General features: G+C 44.8%; 3 protein-coding genes across 8 annotated transcripts in view; 2 read left to right on the top strand and 1 right to left on the bottom strand.

The window, feature by feature from the left end:
* Positions 1-206: 206 nt before the first annotated feature.
* pcbp2 (poly(rC) binding protein 2) lies at positions 207-12,132 on the top strand. Of its 5 annotated transcripts, none has more exons than XM_042090910.1 (13): positions 207-381; positions 1,505-1,641; positions 1,854-1,877; positions 1,961-1,993; positions 2,166-2,282; positions 2,510-2,641; positions 3,115-3,243; positions 3,408-3,482; positions 4,345-4,386; positions 5,639-5,738; positions 7,918-7,970; positions 8,433-8,602; positions 10,664-12,132. In XM_042090910.1, the coding sequence occupies exons 2-13, from the start codon at positions 1,573-1,575 to the stop codon at positions 10,698-10,700; spliced, it is 981 nt and encodes a 326-aa protein (XP_041946844.1). In that variant the 5' UTR covers positions 207-381; positions 1,505-1,572; the 3' UTR covers positions 10,701-12,132. The 5 variants fall into 5 exon arrangements, with proteins under 5 accessions (XP_041946844.1, XP_041946847.1, XP_041946846.1 ...); XM_042090913.1 differs by having other exon boundaries at positions 5,666-5,738; XM_042090912.1 differs by having other exon boundaries at positions 1,550-1,641.
* Positions 8,613-10,536, top strand: LOC121707921 (putative protein TPRXL). Its single transcript, XM_042090919.1, has one exon. It carries the CDS (start codon positions 9,040-9,042, stop codon positions 9,616-9,618), a length of 579 nt encoding a protein of 192 aa, XP_041946853.1. The 5' UTR covers positions 8,613-9,039; the 3' UTR covers positions 9,619-10,536.
* A 1,058-nt stretch (positions 12,133-13,190) lies between the features above and the next one.
* The window catches only part of map3k12 (mitogen-activated protein kinase kinase kinase 12), a 26,899-nt gene continuing 20,599 nt past the window's right edge, over positions 13,191-19,490 (bottom strand). For both annotated transcript variants that reach the window (XM_042090614.1, XM_042090612.1), the window contains exons 9-14: positions 17,819-17,935; positions 17,240-17,377; positions 16,202-16,967; positions 15,773-15,840; positions 15,154-15,466; positions 13,191-14,727 (exon numbers count right to left, since the gene is read on the bottom strand). In XM_042090614.1, the coding sequence (XP_041946548.1) occupies positions 14,614-14,727; positions 15,154-15,466; positions 15,773-15,840; positions 16,202-16,967; positions 17,240-17,377; positions 17,819-17,935 (1,516 nt within the window). In that variant the 3' untranslated portion in view covers positions 13,191-14,613. The remainder of the gene's footprint in view (positions 14,728-15,153; positions 15,467-15,772; positions 15,841-16,201; positions 16,968-17,239; positions 17,378-17,818; positions 17,936-19,490) is intronic.

A 19,490-nucleotide genomic window follows, 5' to 3' on the forward strand; every position in this document is an offset into this window, starting at 1 on the left:
TAATCTGTTCTCTACCCCTCCATTTTTTTACATTTTGTTGAATGCGGTGTTGTGGTGGGGGTGTAATTTCTTTAACCTGTATAACATTTGGGGCTTTGTCAGAGAATGTCTAGGCTTTATTCTGACGAAAGCGAAATGGTCTTTGAAAGAACGGATGTTTCCGCGTCGAAGGGGGAGGGGCGGGTGGAAGGGTGAAAGTTCAGAGGTGAGAGATTTGTTGTCTTTGTGTAAAAGAGTGGAGCTCGATCTCACACTATCACTCTTCCCTCTTCCCCGAATCCTTTTAAAACTCTCCCCCTGGGTTTATACCCTCCCGAACCTCTCCCCTTCTACCCTTACAACCCCACCCTCCCCCTGAACACATCTCAAGACACGGATCAGGTAAGATTGTTAAAATTGAAATACATTTTAAAATACTCTTGTGAATTCTAAATGAGGTGTAACGCGCGCTGAAGCTAACTTGCTAATGTTAGCTTAGTTTCTACTGTGAGGCTTGGTGTAAATTTGCTAGGCCGCATGAGCACGCAGTGTAACTACATAGCTTCGATAGCTAACTATCATGCCACCAGCGAATTCGTTTAAATCTCATATATCATTTAGCTCATAGTAATTGATGGGACGTGATGTATTTTGTCGTTTGCATTAATTTGGTCGGTTTAGAAATGTTCGAATAATCATGTAGCCATTCAATTATTAGTTTCTAAAATTAGCAGTGGTTGTCAACGTGCACACTCAACACCGACCAGCTAATGTTAGCTAGTCTGCTAAATGGATCATGCTAATCGCCCGGTCGTAAATCCACCTAAAGGCACTAGTTAGCATCTATGTTATTGTCGTGGTTTGTGGGTTCAGTTTGTGGAATCGGGTTTATCCTTGTTTAAATATATGCTCAGCAACTACATGGAATCGGAACACAGGCACACAGTTGGCCGTTTTACATTTGAAGGTTGTTTTAGTTCTCAATCGGGTTAGCAAGTTAGCCGTTAGCTAATGATATTGCAGTGTTGTATTGCCAGGTAAGGTAGCTAACGTTAGCCGCGGTTTTCCAGATAACATGGGCTAGCCAGCGATAGTTTGTTAGCTTTAAAGTGCAACATCAACCATGTTTTTATGTATCTTTTGTTTAAGAATGTTGTTTGTATAGAAAAACTCAACAATTTGTTACTGCCATTCAAAACTGGCATTTAAGGAGCGTGAGATCTTTGCACTAATCTGAGTTGTATGTTAATTTGAATGAAACATTCCTAATACAATGATAGTTTACAGCAAACTGTTATGTCTTCACAATCCGAATGTATTTCTGACAATTCTGTATGACCACCCATAGCTGATCGAGAAGGCTTAATCCCATATGGTCAAGCTTAATGTATTTGATCAAAACTTATCCATGCTTTGCAGTCATAACAACTAACTTGGTGCATTCACCATTCTTTCATGATTTGCTTGCCAGCTGCTTAAGCCTTCTCCCACACTTCTCAGAATGTCCTCTCCTCTTCTTCCTCAGATCCATCTTTGTGACCAAAGACCCCCCAATCTTTTTTCTTGCCAGCTTCTCTCCCGGACATTGTAGTTATGGACTCCGGTGTAATCGAAGGAGGACTCAATGTCACCCTGACCATCAGGCTTCTCATGCATGGCAAGGTCAGTCCCCTTGTTGTGGATAATTGGTCAGAGGGTTTTAAAGTAATTTGTCAACGTGTTTGTAGTTTATCATTCTTCCAGTCATGTAAAACAAGGTATTTCTTGGTGCCATGTGTGTTTCACCAGTTGGTTTATCCTTATGGGGTTGGAAGGATGGAAAATATGACTCAGTTAAGCCAATGCCTAACTTCTGTATATTTTGTCTTCAATAGGAAGTTGGAAGCATCATTGGAAAGGTATGTTGGGGTGCCTTCTGTAGATGTAGGGATTTGAAATTGTATGGTTCTCTAAAATATTTTTCCTCTTTCTCCCCTCACAGAAAGGTGAATCTGTTAAGAAGATGAGAGAGGAGGTGAGTTTCATTTAGTTGCAGCATGACCAAAGAAGCTTTTGACTTTCATTATTAAAAAAGATGTTGATCAGAGAGATGGATCAGTCATGAGTAAAAGTGCTTTGATCTTGAGGCTGTTGATGTTCATGTTTCTTTTGGGCTCTTCTAAGGAAATTTTTGTTCTTACTTTCAGAGTGGAGCCCGCATCAACATCTCAGAGGGGAACTGTCCAGAGAGAATCATAACCCTGGCTGGTCCTACCACCGCCATCTTCAAAGCATTCTCCATGATCATCGACAAATTGGAGGAGGTGACCCCCAGCCCACCCCACACACACACACACACATTTAACTTTCTCTCAGAGCAAATCTTTGAGCAGTTGTCAAAATGACATTCTGAAAGGTATACTCAATTTATTTTCAATAGATGGCCCTACAGAACCCCCTCAGCATGACTGGAGAGACCAGTTCAGAGTAGCACATTGTTGCATACTACTGCACACACTTGATCTTAACCTGGCTGTGTTTCTCTCCTCAGGACATAAGCAGCTCGATGACCAACAGCACAGCCACCAGCAAGCCCCCTGTGACCCTGCGCATCGTGGTGCCTGCTAGCCAGTGTGGCTCGCTCATTGGCAAAGGAGGCTGCAAGATCAAGGAGATACGAGAGGTTGGACACTGCCAAGTTTCTAAATTATGCATCACCCCCCCACCCCCCCCTTTTTTTTTTTAAAGAAGGGGAACACTTCATCACCCATCGATAGTTTTGTGGTTGGCACAAAGCGTGCTGACTGCTTCTGCGTGCGTTGGGTGGATACCCCTGGAGGGCTTGTTCAGTCCTATGACAGGAATAAGTAAGGCAGGTTTTATGAGTTGTTCAGAACCTACTCGCAGCTTAGACTTTAATAGGTTCATCTTAAGCATGTCAAATACTGTAATTATGATCCGTTTGAACTCATTGATGGTAATGACTAGCTAATATTTTCCATGCAATCTCAGCCTAGAGCATTTTATAACTTGTTGAGGACTTGCCCTTGTCCTGATTCAGTCCATGAGAAATTCCATGTGAGTGCGTGTATCTCAGTATCAACACTAATTTATTTTGTCTGCTATTTTCTTTTTCGCCTGCTCTCTGCCTGCCAGTCCACGGGTGCCCAGGTTCAGGTGGCAGGTGACATGCTCCCCAACTCTACGGAGCGTGCCATCACCATCGCAGGCACTCCTCAGTCCATCATCGAGTGTGTCAAGCAGATCTGTGTGGTGATGCTGGAGGTATAGTCATTCCCCTCCATCCTTTCATTTATTTGTCCCTCTGCTTTGCATTGGCTGTGAATCTTTAATCTAATAAAATGTAGAACAACCTATACAAACATATTGTTCTTATTTAATATGTAAATCTGTTTTCTTTATTTTTGTGTTTTTGTTTGTTTGTGCAGTCTCCTCCAAAGGGAGTCACCATCCCCTACAGACCCAAACCCTCAGGATCCCCTGTGATCTTCGCTGGAGGACAGGTAACCAGACTCAGACCCCCCACCACCCCACCCCATCCTACCCTACCCTCATGCCTCAGGCCATTGTACAGACCCCCACATCAAGGCCCCTTCCTCTTCCCTCAGTGTTTTTGATTTCTTCTGAAAAGCCCTAGACCTCACCTCAGAGTTGTGATCTGAAATCAACCCGATTATAAAAGTCTGCTGGGCATGGAAATGAGATGTGTTTTTTTTTTTTCCCCTCCCTCCTCCGCTCACACCTTTTTCTCTCCATTTGTTCTAATTAATGTGTGTTCTGTCATTTCTTTCTAAAAAAAAAAAACAACAAAAAAAACCCCCAACCCTGTCTCCTTTTGAAACGGTCTGTCTTGTGTTTCTGATACTGTGTGCTCTTGCCACTGGAGCGGCCTGTCTGCACTGTCTCTCCACCCACCATTGTGTGCCTGCTGAATGAATTGAATCGCTGGAGACAATGGCTCAGCTGTTAGCCCGGGCCGTTTGGGTCGAGCTGGGCCTGGGCAGGAGTGAAGATGTGTTTATTATCTGCTTTTATCCGTGTGCTCTTTTGCTCTTCAAGCCTCTGTGCAGCTCCACCCTACCCCCACACACCTCCTCTTCCTCCTCCTCCTCCTCCTGCTCCTCACCACCTCTTGGTCACGTGGAGATTTTGGACAAGACATGCACTTAAAAAATCGTTTATTTTCCTTTCCTTTTCAGATTTTTGTTTTGAATAGTGTGTATGGGGTATTGTTTACATGTTTCAGGTGTGTGTGTGTATTTGTGTGTGTGTGTGTTCACCATTCCCTTTGCTGACTGATGGGTGTCTTAGTCATGAGTGTGCCGTGATGGTGGCACCCCCATGAACGCTGTGTTCTCGTTTCAGGCGTATGCCGTTCAAGGACAGCACGCGATTCCGCAGCCAGATGTAAGTGCTGTAGAACCCCCACCCCCCTCCTACTTCCTCCCAGCCCACCCAACCCCCACACTCTCCCCCCTTCTCCACTCCTCCCATCCAAACCCCACCACCTTGCCATTCCAGCCCCCCCTGTCCCCACCCAACCTTCCCCTGAGTGTGGAGTGATTCACCCTGCACTCCTGCACTCTCCATCTGGTAAGAGAGGGCTCATGTGTGCCCTCGATCTTCAGCTGCCTCCAACCTGAGTCCTCTGCAACTTGTCCCGGGCAGCTCTCGTGGGTTAACCTGAAAGCATCACTGACCCTGTCTTTGATGCATAGCTAGAGAGAAAAGTTAGCCTTCATAGACTGCAATGACGGTAGTTGACACAGTTAGCGAAGTAGCTAACAGCTAGCAGTGGTTTATGGTCTTGTTAGCTTGATGGCTTGTTTGTCAATCACATGTAAGGCCAACCATTGTGTGGTGTTTGTGGGTGTGGATTGTGATCCCCCTGCTAGCGCTCCTGTCTTAGCTTGCTATCTGCTAGCATGTGTCTGCATGGTCAGACCTGGTTGTTGGCCTCTGAGACCTGTTGGCTTAAGTGGGGGGGAAGCACAGGACCAGGTTTGGAAGCAGTTTTAGACAAAAACTTTAGACAAGAACAATGGATGTTGTAGTATTTGTCCAGATTCTCCACCCCTTCACTGCTGTCTGTCCTTTCTCTCACGGTCTTCCTGTCTTTCTTTTTTGTTTGTTTTTCTTCTCTCGTCTGCTCACTGGCCTATCTTGTTTGCATGCTCTGCTAGATCTGACATTTTCAATTAAACTGGATTGGGAAAGTACCATATGCCACAAATGAGCACGCCTCAGTGTTGTGTGTAGTGCAACTCGTAGACAATCATTTTGGGTTGAAATGCCATTGCATTGTGTTCATCCATCAACCACCATTGAAAAGCAGTAAGTACATTGGTGTCCTCAATGTCACTGGTTTGTAAATTCAAAGTGTGTCCAGTAGATCACCATTGCGTCTTGTATGAATCCCCCTCCCCCAGTTACGTTGCGTCCAAAAACATGTGCACGCCACTCTGTGTTTCATGTCTGAAAACTGAATCTGGAATTGGGGAGGGAGATAAAGAAAAAAAAAAAAAAAAGGAAGGCATTGAAGTGAGCCAACGTTGTGAAACGCTCTGTTTACTGACCGTTCTCTCTCTCTATCCATCTCTTCTCCTTTCCTTTCTTTGCCCTGCTTCTCTCCCTTGCCCCCTCTCTCTCGCTCTCACAGTCTTCCTCTGCCTCTATCTCTCCTCAGCTCACCAAGCTCCACCAGCTAGCCATGCAGCAGAGCCCCTTCCCTCTGGCCCCTAGCAACCAAGGCTTCACTGGTAAGACCCCTGAGGGACTCGCAGTTCACACACATTGTGCCTCTGTGCTTGGAGACCCATGTTCCCCTGGTTTTGATCAGTGTGGGCTTGTGGGATTAGTGTTCAGTTTTGGTTATAGTCTTTTGATGGCCAGATATGAGATGTATGCATGTCTTCCTTTAAGAGTGAAATTGTCTCTTGCAGTTGCAATGGTTAAATATGTTGTCGTGAGCAGGGGCGTCGCTAGCAGTTGAAAACATTTGGGGCTTAGCCCACAGAGTCTAAATGGTTCTCATAATTCCCATTTTGCCTGCCCTTGCTGCTCATTTCTGATAAATGAATCCACCAATTCTAGCCTCATTTGCGCCACATTGATTATATATTATGGACAATAATTAGGGGTGTAAAGATTAACCGATACGTATCGGTATCTGTTTTTAACGTGTAAGATACGGCTACATCGATACGTGAAGCCCTGTATCGGAAAAAAACTGACATGAACCGGTCGTTATATCGATTAACTTGTTATGAATCGGTGCACAACCTTTTCTTCTCGCTCAGACGCTCATTTACGTTCCAAGCACCGCGTTCACCCCACTTCTGGTTTTAAAACTATACGTGGCACGGAATTGTGGGTAATGCAGTTTGTTTTTGGTTACATTCATTGCCCGAAGTTGTCAAATGACCTCATTACCCATACATCTATTGCAACTTAAGCATGTGACAACTTGCACTCGGTCGGCTTTTGTTTTTCAAAATCCAGCGCGAAATTAAGAACTTACAGCATTCCTAAACAGCAACGATAGTCTGTAGAGTAGCCTTACCTTTGATGAAGGGATTTCCTTAATGTTAAATAATAATTTGGCCCTTGCTGCTAAAACGATGCATAAATTATTAGCCAATGATTTTGTTCATATTCACTCAGACTTGTGGCATTTTAGGTTTCTGCATTAGGTCTACTGTTGGAACAAAATAAGCCCTGAGAGTTCATTGATTTGTAGGCCTATTTTATTCTTGTAGGGTAGGCTAGGCCTATATGAGAAAAGGCCAAGAGTGTCTTAAGCACTGTTTTATTTTATTTCGGTATTGTCTTACCTCAACAAGGCTACAGCTCCATGAAAACAATCAGATATAACTATAAAATCTGTAAAGTCTATAAAAATGTATTTTTATGTTGTATTTGGCTGCTGTGTTTGACTGAAATGTAGACTATTCTTTTTTTCATTTCAATACAGTATATGTATAATATATAACAAACCTCAGTTTAGATAATCATATTCACACATTTTGTTGCCTAATTGATAATATAAAATGAATGTGCACCTTGAGCAAATCGTTTTTTATAAACATGTATCTTTTCTTGTATCGAATCGTGCCCATGTATCTAGATGCGAATCGTATCGTCTCGTCTTTTACATGAGAGATTCACACCCCTAACAATAATATTTTGACAAGGATGTAATGACCTATTGCTATCTTGACATTTCTGAATGAAAATGATCTATATAACCTATAGCCACCTAGCAGAGTGGCGTTTTAAATAGCAAGATTCATCATATGGTTCATGTTAAGCTTAGCTTAAGGAGAACGAATCATTGAAGACTCCCTAATTCGATTCTACAAAGGCAAAGTAAGTATAGGCTAGCACTGTTTGGCCAGTTCCAAACTGTAGGCTAGTGAGTGCAGGGCAGGCTGATAACAAACCTGAACTTGTAGCCTAAATGACGAGAACAGCATAACTCCTCCACCTCCTTGTCCTTTTTGCCTTTATGATTTCTTTATAACTTTCTTATACCGAATAGGAAATGCAAACAATGACATGGCCAACCCTGGATATGACTGACTCTCAAACTCTCTCTTGTGCGCAAGCTCTAAGTAGCCTACGTTTCAAATGATGTTATATGGTTAGGTAACATTCAAGTTCAGCTGCTAGAAAGAGAGTGAGAGGACGTGTATGTTTGATAAATAGGGCCAGCTTCTCTATATTTATTGAATAGCAAATAAGAGGTGTGTTTGCCTCAATTGTTTAGCACATTTGATGGCATCTTAATCAAGCAGAATTATCCATTACATGTTGTTTTTCTCCCCTGTACCAGCGCTCATGTTGGAAAGGAGTAGATGATTTTAGACAAAATGGAGAACCTGTCTCCCTATGTGTTCATCATCGCGATGTTGAGTCACACTCTTCTTCGTTTTGCAGGGATGGATGCCTCTGCCCAAACTGGTTCCCATGAGATGACCATTCCAAATGATGTAAGTGTTTTCTGCTCTGGTTGACCACATCCTTTCCTGCATCCTCGTTAAACTAGCCTCCTTTCGGGGTGGTGCATTAGGCTACAGCGTCCGTACCATATTCGGGTCCTAGTGCTCACGGGGTCCCAGGTTCGAATCCGGCCTCTCTCCCACTCACTTCCTGTCTATCTTCACTGTCCTGTCGGAATAAAGGCCAAAAAAGCCCCAAAAAAAATAGCCTCCTTTATGTTCTCCTCTCCTTATGCAGTTGTGTGCCACTCACATCATTGCTGCTGATCTCTCCCACTTAAATTTTTCCCCTGCTGTTTGTGGGATTTGTCGTGGTCATTAGCCGTTTGAACATTTGTGGGCGTTTTAACTGAAAGCTTAAGCAAAAGCTTCCTTTGTTTTGTTCAGTCTGCCGCTCTCTCTGTCCCTCATGCTGTTTCTTTTGCTCCACGTCCCTCTTTTGTCTCCGTTCAGTTGATCGGGTGCATCATTGGCCGTCAGGGTGCCAAGATCAATGAGATCAGGCAGATGTCTGGGGCTCAGATCAAGATCGCCAACCCCGTGGAAGGTTCCACGGATCGGCAGGTCACCATCACTGGCTCCCCTGCCAGCATCAGCTTGGCCGAGTACCTCATCAACGCCAGGTGACTACCTACTTTCACTCACTCACTCTCTCTCACACACACACACACACACACACACACACAAAGTGGACTCCTGTCTCTGTCGCCAAGTCATGGCTGCCTCTCTGATCTCAAGTCTCCATTCAGCGGTCATAGTGTTGCAGTTGACTTAATTTCCCCTCCTATTCAAAGCAGTTGATAATGACACCCTCCCTTTCTGACCTTTGTCAAAGTAAATGTCTTTCTGTCAACCCCAGCTTTGGCCACCCTTGGCCTTCCTGGCCTGTAGTAGTGTCCTGTGCTCTCTGTGTGTCCGTCAAGTCTCACTTCCCATGTGTGTGTTAGTTTGTGGTGCTGTCCTCTTCCTCCTCCTCCTCCTCCTCCCTCTCCCTCTCTCCCTCCCCTTCTACACCTTCCCTGTCTTTTCTCCCCATCCTCTTTGACTTTCCCTGTAACCCATGCCCACTCTGTGTCCCTCTCTTTCTTCTCCCTCTCTCTCTTTCTCTTTCTACAGTGTAGAGTCCTCTAAATCTCCCTCCTCCTCCTCCTCCTCTTCCTCCTCCTCCTCCTCCTCTTCTTCCTCGAACCCTGAACAGGCCCTCAGCACGAGCCTCTGCCCTCTCACCTCTACTACTACTACTGCTACTACTACCACCTCTCCTGCCGCTACTACTGCTGCTACCTTTTCCTCCTCTTCCTCCTCTTCCTCTAACTCCTCCACTTCCTCCTCCTGTGTGGTGCCCCTCTCCGCCTCCATCTCTCTGTCCTCCTTGTTGGCGCCTGGCCCCGCCTCCACCTCGTCCCGTGCCTCTTCCTCTTCCCCCTCCCAGTTTCCCGGCTCCTCCTCCTCCTCCCCCGCCACTGCCTGTGTCTCCAGTCTGCTCAGCCTCAAGCCCCTCCCCCTGCTGGCGCTCCATGTTGTCAGTGGGTCGGCCTCGTCTAGCCCCGTTTCCACCTCTACCTCCGCCAACCCCGAGCCCAAGATGGCTTCTGAGCTGGGCTCCAAGTCCAAGAAGCGGCGGCTGTCCCACTATTAGGCCCCCCCCACCCCACTCCCAGCACAGGCTTGATCAACCCCTGCACTGCTGTAGGCATGGCCGTGCCCGTAATACCTTTACTTTTCTCACCTGGTGTAAAAATAGCAAGAAGGAAGTGTGTGTATGTTGAGACCTGGCCTTCAGTTTTAAGATTTGATATCTCTGTATTTGGATTATTGATCTCTTGCCTTTTCTCTCTTCAACTCTCACTATCTATATTACTCTTGTCTCCTGTGTGTAAAGGACATTTGAGTCCATGGTCTTTGTAAGGAATTTTATTAACTCCCTTTTTCTCCTGATCATTTCTAACTTCAGCTCTTTGGTTGTCTCTTTTGGCTGTGAGCTCAGGTAGCCCTAAACTGTGTGTGTGCTTCAGAGACAACCCCTATACTCTTAAAGAGCAGTGGATGTGGGTTTTGTATAGAGCTGCTTGTAGGCCAAACCATGTGGTTTAGTGTGGCGTAAATGCGTTAACCCTCCTTTCTGTTTTCTTTGATTCCAAACAGTGTGCTCATTTGACAGAGATGCACACCAGTACTCTTGTTTCCCCGTTTCATTCACTCATTCATTTCCTTGGCTGCCCCACCGATACAGTAATGCAGTTGATCCCTACTGGTTTTCCTCTGAAATGTTAGCTCCTAAAAGCTTTGGTGTTGTCACAGGAAACCCATCCAGTTTAATTTCCCAGATCTCCCATCTCTCGTCCTGCAACCTCTCAAAGAATTGACCTTTTATTTTATTTTCTTTTGTTTGTCTGAATAAGAGGCTCATTTGCGCAAGTTGACATGAAACAAACCATAGTTGAATAACTCCCCCAGTTGTTTCCAGTCGAGATTTTTAATTGTTAGCATTTACCCTGGAAGTGAACCTGCTGCATGCCCAAGATGGTCTAGGGGTTTATGTTTTGGCCTTTCCAGGGAGCAGTCATGATCAGGGCTAGCGTGTGTGTGTGTGTGTGTACAAGAGAGATTTTTGTTTGTTATTTACATATTCTGAAGCATACAATGGCTTATTTTGTTCTCCTTCCAATGTCTCCTCACTCCAGGCTTTCCTCTGAGGCTACAGGACTGGCGACCAACTGATTTTGTTTTTTGACACTGCATCTCCGCACTCACCCCACTTCTTTTTACCACCATCATCAGCATCTTAGAAAAACAGCGGTCAAATGCGACCCTTCAGTATTTCCCAGAATTCCCGTCTCACTCTCCCCTTCTGTTCCAGTCATGCCCACTCATATTCGACATGCTTTTTATTTATAAATATTTTTTTGTTTCTGTTTATTAATAATTTTTTCCACTCAAATTTGGTTTTTAAAATCCCCTCGGGTCCAGTGGAGAAAGTTTTAATGATTTATTATTATTGTTATTATTATTATTATTATTATTATTATTATTATTAGAGTATTTTCCCCCTTTTTATTTTAATGAAAGGATCGAGAGGAGAACTTGCTCCTCCTGTCTTTGTTTGCCATCACAAGAGTATAGAGGTGGAAAAATCTGAATAGGCATAGGTTTAGTTTCTGTAAAGTCGGATTTTTTTTCTTCAAAACATAAAAAAGAGGCAAAAAAAGGAAAAATAAAAAAAAATCTTAAAAATATGTAGATTGATTGTTTTTATTTTCTGCCTGTTCTGTTTTCCAGAATTTTTTTTTTTTCTTTTTTTTTTTTTTTTCTTTCTTTAACCCTTGTTTCCCCCCCATCCTCCCCTCCCAACCACCACTGTTCCTCTGTAACCCACACCCTGTCCTGATTTGGCATTATACACACACACACACACATACACACACTTGCATCATGATAAACTAAAAATGCTCGAATTCAGGGGGATATATTTTATCCACCATATTTAGAGGGCCCTATTTATTTATAGAAGTCTGGCCCTGTACTGCTGCTGGGACTTTTGTTGTTTATTTGGGGTATAGCGAATGATCATAACACCCACCAGTGGCTACTGCACTCATACATATCATTTAAACTGTGTACTCTGTCACCTTTAAAAAGAAAATATACTTTTTTTTTCTGTCTCATTCCTATTTTTCCACCTACCCTTTTTGCACTTGTTTCTGATTTCGGAGGAAGCTTTGTGCTCTGGGATTTGGGGGGAGGGGGAGGCAGGTTGAGGGTCGGGCTCAGAAGCAGTGCTTTCCTTTCTTTTGTTTTGTAAAGACTGATACTACTAAAACCGAGTTGGAATATTTGTTTTAAAATGGAGGAAATATTTTTTTTAACTACCAAAGGGGATTGACTCCTGGAAATATTGACAGGTCTTGTGTATAAATGTGATACGGCTAAAGAACAGGATTGCTAAGCTGAATTTAGATGAAGTACAGTAAAGGTATGAGTTAACACTACTTTTCCTGCTCTTTGCTTTGTTTGCTCGAGTCGAAATTTTATTTTTATTATTTGCAGGAAAGAATTTACTACTTTGTGCACATTCTCAAAAAAACTGTAGACCTGGGTGCCACAAAATTGTTGGAAGACAATTAAACAGATGTGAAATGCTTAAACTACAAAATTGTTTTTGAGATCTCTTTATTAATACTAATCTCCCCTTGCATTGTCTGTTCCTATACTACTGTACCATGTATGTTTCAGATGAACTAGTTTACTAACTGACGACCAATGAACTGCAAACCCAAATTGAACAGTAGCTCTGTGTTAGTATGGTATTAGGGAGATGTGGTATAGGCTTAAAAATCGGTTGGGGTCAAGCATGCATACAGCTGTGCACCCTTTGGTCAACCATATCAATTGAACTTCGAAAAGCAGTTTTCATAGATAGATACTTTATTGATCCCCAAGGGGATATTCAAGATCTTAACAAGGAGATGTGTTATGTTCTGTAAATGGCTGCCACCTGCTCAAGTTCAGGCGTGACACTTCACTACTTAAACCTTCATGAGTGTGTATGCCTGGGTGTACTGTTCATGTGTGGGTGCATACAGACACAAGACACAGTCTTAAACAGAGTGATTTTTAATTAATCTTAATTTCATTTTTTAAATATATCTATTGTACACAGCTACAATACGTAATGTCGTATAAAACCAAACATTTTAATTTTGTTCTTTTCAATTTTTTGTTTTCTGTAGTACTAAACATATACGTGCCTTTTAAACCTCCAGTCACCAGGGGGCAGTATTCTATTGCTGTACTGGCAACAAGACCTTTAGTGGATAATATCTGACACACTAAGTTTTCATTCAGTTTTACACCCCTTACATTAAAGGGAACAATAATTTCGTGAGTTGGTAATGTACACGTGATGGTTAATCTTTTAACCTTCTATTTTGTATCCTTAAAAATGAACACCGATAAGTCAAGTAACTTTAAACGGACACAGAAAGCTGCCTTTTCTAGCTCAGAGAAGAGAACAGTACTTGCAGAGTGAGTGGTGGAACGTCGTAAGGATGCGGAGGTTACTCGGCAATGCTGGGCCGTACACTGGAATCAAACACGACTCCAATAGCACCAGATATAGAACTGGAGATGTGGAGGTGAGGCGGTCAGCTTTCCAACACCACCTGACGAGGTGGTCCTTCAAGCATCATCCTTATCACTACCCCTCCCCCCAACTGCATAAAAACATTCAGTATGGCACCACTGACTGTGCCAAGTCTTCGAGCCCACCCAAACCCCCTGCTTCACACCACCTCTGATCCTGGGGAGTGGATTGTTACATGGATCTGCACTGACACATCTACCTACTGCAATCATGAGTGGTTTGCCCATGTGTGGCCTTAAGTGCATTTGGAATCAACTTAGAATACAGTCTGGAGTACACATACTATAGTACAAGCATGCTTTTTTTTAAATGATCTGTACACTCCCAGATGCTAGTGGTGAGTTTTTTTACACGCAGAATGAATGGTGGCAATGTAGTTGCATGTCAATTCTTTTTTCATCGTCATAATTAACACTACAATGTTGGATGAATCATCCATCAAGTCATTAATGTATTTGTGCAGCCAGAAGGGCTGACTTAGTTTGTTCTCTGATGAGGAATGATTTGGAGCTGAAATATTGCTTATTCCTGGTTGTTCATTTCACAATCTTGTTAACGACAGAGGTGTCCAACACAATATGACAGCCCCCCCCTCCCCGCAAACTTGGTGAAAATGTCAGCACCATATTGTACAGTATCAGCTTATAACTCTTTAAAATGTGTACTTTGTACAATGGCAAGAGGTAAAATATTTACATAGTCAATAACTTAACATGCCAAATGTAGAAAAAAACTATGACAACGCAGTCCCTGATACAAAACAAGTAAACAAGAAAAAAACACAAAAATAAATAAAAGTAAAAAATGTAAACATGATTTGATTAATTCAAGCTAAACATTTGATCTTGGTTACCATCACATCTCTCTTAAATTAAGTGCAAAATGTAAAAATAAGTCACTGGCAAGTAACAGATTTTAAAAAAAGGAAAAAAAGAGAAAGAATCAAAGCTGGACCAACGGAGTAATGGGCACAGAGGACCACTTGAGAATAAATATGTACAAGTAAGTTAAAGAGCTCTTTAACAGTGTGTGTGTAACTGAGAATGGAAATATGAGGTATAACCTGAAGTATGGGACGTTTTTAAAACAATGGGGGAAACAATGAGGGAGAGTTGTGAAAACGGAAACCCTCTAAGTTATGTTTTCTCCCGAAGTGGATTCCCAGAGTCTCTCGGAGCAAGGAGGTAAGATAACACAGGGAGAGTTGAGGTGGGTGGGGGGGAAGTGTTTTTGCACAGCTGGGGTGTGTGTGTGTGTGTGTGGGTGTGTGGGTGTGTGTGGGAGGGTGGGGGTGGGGTGGGGGGGGGGGGGTGGAGGAGGAGGTCTGTGCCTTTACAGAAATGTGTCAGTCTCTCCCCATCCTGTGTGTGTTTATGTTTATGTGTAAGGAGATCTCCACCGTGTGTGTGTGTGTGTGTTGTGAGGAGGTCTGGGGCTTTACAGGAGCGTGTCCATCTCCATACCCCCATCCTGCGTTATGTCCAGGGCGGCTCAGGCCTGTGGCTCCTCCCAGTTGCTGGGCGGTCTGCTGCTGCTGGGCTCGGCACTGCCTGAGTGGTCCAACTCAGCGCTGTCGCAGTCCGAGTCGTCATAAAGGGCCTGGTTCTGTAGAGGGACATGCGTGGGCAGAACAGAATAAAACCGTGTTAGTGACACCTCTCAATGTCTCTCAGCCTCAACTACCAAAGATCTTATAGATTTCTTAGTTTGGATATGGACATTAAGGGGTCTGCCGACACACACTGATACTGTCTGGTCATCATCATCTTTAACTTTGGCTTTTGTTCATATTAAACTCATCTCATTCATCTGTTCTGAATGTTACTGTAATGACAATTTCTTTTACATCAAGAAGTTTTGCAGCCTACAGTCCATCTAGTGTGACACTACAATAATGTGTTGTTACCAAGTGCCAGATAGAATTACCACCCTCACTGTACTGTATTTGCTGTAGCACTGTGCAAAACTGGTCAGCACCATCGCTGTGTGTTGGTTGGTTGCCATGGTTTTGCCCACAGTCCTGTGACGTACCTCGTAGCAGTTGAGCTGCGTTCGGACGTGCCTGATGGCGGCCTCCTTCTCGGACAGCCCATCCGAGCCCTGGCCAGGGTCGACGGCGTCTGCAGGGTCGGAGGGGTCGGCGGGATCGGCGGGGATCTCCGAGCCTTGGGAGAGCAGGTCGTCACTCTTGTCGTCCAGCCTTTCGTCCGTGTTGGTGCTGACAACGTCGGGCGTGCCGCTGTGCGAGTGGTCACTGGTGTTGCCCTCCTCGCCGTCAGACACTGACAGGTTCTCTGAGCTGAAGGTCGACACGGACTGACACTTTGTCATGCTCACCGGCCGCCTGGACACAAAGGGGGGACTGATGAGAGGCCTGCTGACGAGCATTCATTACTCTGCTATTTCAACTACAGTTACTAACGCATATTTGACGTAAATTGTCTTTAAAGATGTTATTCATATGATGACAGAGGAGAGCTCAGGTGTTTGGGTCAAGACTCATGTGTGAAGCCGAACTGTGTGAGCGTGTGTGTGTGTGTGGGCGTATATCAAGCCCTGTGGTGAACTATGAGCTTCCTGTAATAATGGTCACATTACATGCAGCAGCTGTAATGAAGACTTCAGTGAGGCAGTCCTTATCGTAGCTTACCGTCTCCGTGGCAACTCCACTTCACTATCTACCTCCCCCTCCTCCTCTTCTGAGGACACTCCTCGTCTCTGTGAAAGGCAGGAAAGAGAAAGACACAGAGGAAGGAGAGGTTTTTGAGCATGCAGGCAAGCTTTTTGGCCGAGCCAAAAGAACACGTTGTGCTTCAGAGTCTGAGGCAGGCAAGCCCGCAAAGAGGCACAGTTGTTGTTTTGTTAACCTCTTTTAGAGGGAGTGAGTCATCACCACAAATAAACTCGGCAATGTCAGAGGATGTAAGCTCAGCCTGGCTAATTTCTCCCTGTCTCTCTCTCTCTCTCTCTCTCTCTCTCTCTCTCTCTCTCAAACACACACACACACACACGGATTACTTCAACACACACACACACACACACACACACACAGACAGATGAGCTCATCCAGCCTGCCCACCTGCTTGCGTGTGACTGCAGCCCTGTACAGTATGGCGGCTGGCGTGAGGTGTGCCGTGCCTCCGCGGGGTGAGCGGATCATGCCAGTGGCCTCCTCCTTCTCCTCCCCGTCCTGTAACCGTGGCGATCCCAGGCCCGAGCCCCGCCCGGCCGCCGCACCCCTCCCGCACGGCGAGTCCGGGCTGCTGGAGAACGGGATGGAGTTGGCGTCCTCGCTGGGCGTGTCGCTCCGCGGCGGCGTCTCCGTCAGGTCGTCCGTGCCCACGCCGGGGTCAGCCCCGTCGCCAACGCCGCCCGAGGCGCTCATGCCGCCCCTGTCCAGCTCGGGGAGCGCCCCTCCCTCCTCACGCCGCCCCCTGCCCTCGGCCTCCAGGGTGGTGGAGATGAGGTCAGGGCTGGACGAGGACATCTTCTTGAGCAGGAGGTCGTGCTGCAGCCCACGCAGGGCCGCGCTGGGGTCCAGGTGCTGCTTGCTGCTGATCTGGGAGCTGGTGTTGTTGCCTCCTCCTCCTCCTCCTCCTCCTCCACCACCTCCGCCGCCGCCGGTGGAGGCCGTGTTGAAGGTGTCGCGGAGGGATGTGGACAGTGTGGCCTTCAGGCCCGCCAGGTCGCCACTGCTGCCCTTGCCTGCCTTCCGGTAGCGGGGCTTCCCACGGCGGGAGCGGCCGGGCGAGGTGGAGCCTTTGTTGGGGCAGGAGGGGATGGTGACCTGCGTCATGGACGAGTCCAGCTTGGGCAGGATCACCTCGGACTTCAGCAGGTCTGGCCTAGAGAATGAATAACCGATAATCAATAACCGGAAGTAAACGGAACCTTGATAAAGGCTGTTTGCCAAAACATCAGCCTTTATTAAATATCTAAAAGAGTGCAGCTTCTCTGTCCTTCATTTATTAACAGTAAATGGTACGTAAAACAATAAACTGTACATAAAACAGGAACAGTTAACTGTAAATAAAACCAGAATCATATATTTTATGGTCCCAGTCCTTGTTTTAAGATTGAAGCTCATTATCATTTGGAGGTGTTTCCCATTGCTCACCTCTTGCTGTGGGAGGGCAGCTTCTGAGGCACGTTGCGCTTCTTAATGAGCTTCTCCATGGAGTTGGAGGAGCCGCTCTGTCTGGAGCTGTGGTGCTTGAAGAGACCCGGGTACTTCTTATCCAACGACTGCTCCCTCCTGCCATACAAACACACACACACAGAGGAAGACTTTAACAAAAACATTATAAAACATTTTCCTCCTCCAGCTCCCCAGCATCTTCACCCCTCCACCCCCCCCCCCCCCCCCCTCCACCCTCCCCCCCCCCCTTCTCTCAGCCTCTTCTTACTCCCCACTGCTTTCTCTCTTTTCATGCCTGAGAAAGTTCCCTCATTGATCCTCTGGGCTCAGCTTACAGATGAAATATTCATACGCAGTCTTGTCGTTTTCTGTTTTCCTCCCCTTCTCTCTCCTCTCCTTTCCTCTCTTTGATTTCTCTCTCTCATTCTCTCTATGGTCTTCCCCTCCTGTCAGTTGTTCTGTGTGTGTGTGTGTGTGTGTGTGTGTGTGTGTGTGTGTGTGTGTGTGTGTGTGTGTGTGTGTGTGTGTGTGTGTGAGTGGCGTGTGGCGGGTTCTTACCTGAGGAGTTCCTTCTCTTTGAGCTCTAGCTGTAGCATGACAGCGCTCAGCTCCATGTACAGGTTGTTGGCTCTCTCGAGCTTCCGCTCGTAGTGCTCGCGGATGTCCAGGGCGTGCCTTTGAGACGGAGAAGAAAGAAGAAGGGAAGAGAGAGGAGAGAGAGAGAGAGAGAGAACAGGGAGAGACATGTAATGTAAGAACCAGTTTACGTTTAGTTGTGCAGCACTAAAGTGGATTGATTTATTTACCAGTTGTCATGGGGGTGGAGGGTGAGGGATGGATTGCTGCAATTCTATGTAGATTTCACTCTGCCACACTGACATAAGATACCCTTAGGTGCGCACACACACACACACACACACACACACACTCTCACTCACTCACTCACTCACTCACTCACACACTCACTCACACACTGTGGAGTGTTACGTGATACTATGCCGATGTTATTTGTGACATTACTCTACAGTGCTACTGCTTAGCCTCAGCATGTGAGCATCCAAGCTTGTATTTCAGCCTGTCATATTAATATCCCATTCCCTATGTCTTTTTTGAAAGACACACGATTCATTGCAAGCTCATTTTTCAAGCCTTAGATTTCATTTGATTTAACAGTGTCATCGAGAAACCTTCTAACTTTAAAGATATCTTTGAAACTAAATGTCAAGGACGTGAGAGAGTTATTCTTTCCCTTTCAGATGAATTCAGGTCGACTTTCTTGACAATTACTTGACATGACAGACGGATAGAGAGAAACCAAACACTAAGCAACATGTGGGAGGTGATAGTGTCTTGCATGGCATCTAATCAGCTTGCTTCTAACCAGTTATTGCTGCCACACAGTTATGCTTCTGGCATTGTCACCATGGTTACAGCAACACATCCAACCTAACCATGCCTAATAAAGCTGCACAAACAGACCCACGCTGTGATCGGCATCAAAGGTGAGCTAAGGTTTAGACCGCACAACTCACATGAGGAAAATGTATACTTTGTCACCATCTATTAGGTATTATTACATTTTGCCCATTGCTTACACACTAGAAATGAATGCTTAGACCAAAACCTAAAGTTGTTGTATAAGCACACTTTAAACACAGTGCAATCATACCTTAAACACACTTTCTGCTTTGCACTTTGTTTTAAATTCTGCAACACACTTATTGCAAAACACTACACATGGTTTCTTACATTAGACACTTTGATCAAAAAAATCAGTCTCTTGTAACCATTGGGAAAGCACTTCTATTCAAAATGCAAAACACACATGGTAATTGGTAATACCTGAAAACACTTACAGAGAAAACTGAACTCCAATCAATCAGTCTGAGACTTAGAAATTCTGAGAAATAGGCTATTCTGAGAAATAGGCTTCAGCCATCGCGTACCTTTTCAATTGTGTGCTTTTACATTGAGTACCCGTTTACAGTTTTGTACTTGCCCCTTTACTCCATACATATTATATTATATTATATTATATTATATTATATTATATTATATTATATTATATATAATGTTTTGTTGCAATCATTAAAAAAACAAGTTGATTACTGGAGCATTTCTATTCTTGAGTTTCACAAAAGACTGTCTGGGAAAATTACAATACAGATAGTAAAAATCAGGTTACACTTTACTTGACAGTATCGACATAAGTGACATGACATGACACTGT

Source organism: Alosa sapidissima, chromosome 4 (genome assembly GCF_018492685.1).
Source record: "Alosa sapidissima isolate fAloSap1 chromosome 4, fAloSap1.pri, whole genome shotgun sequence".
Taxonomy (NCBI): Eukaryota; Metazoa; Chordata; class Actinopteri; order Clupeiformes; family Clupeidae; genus Alosa; species Alosa sapidissima.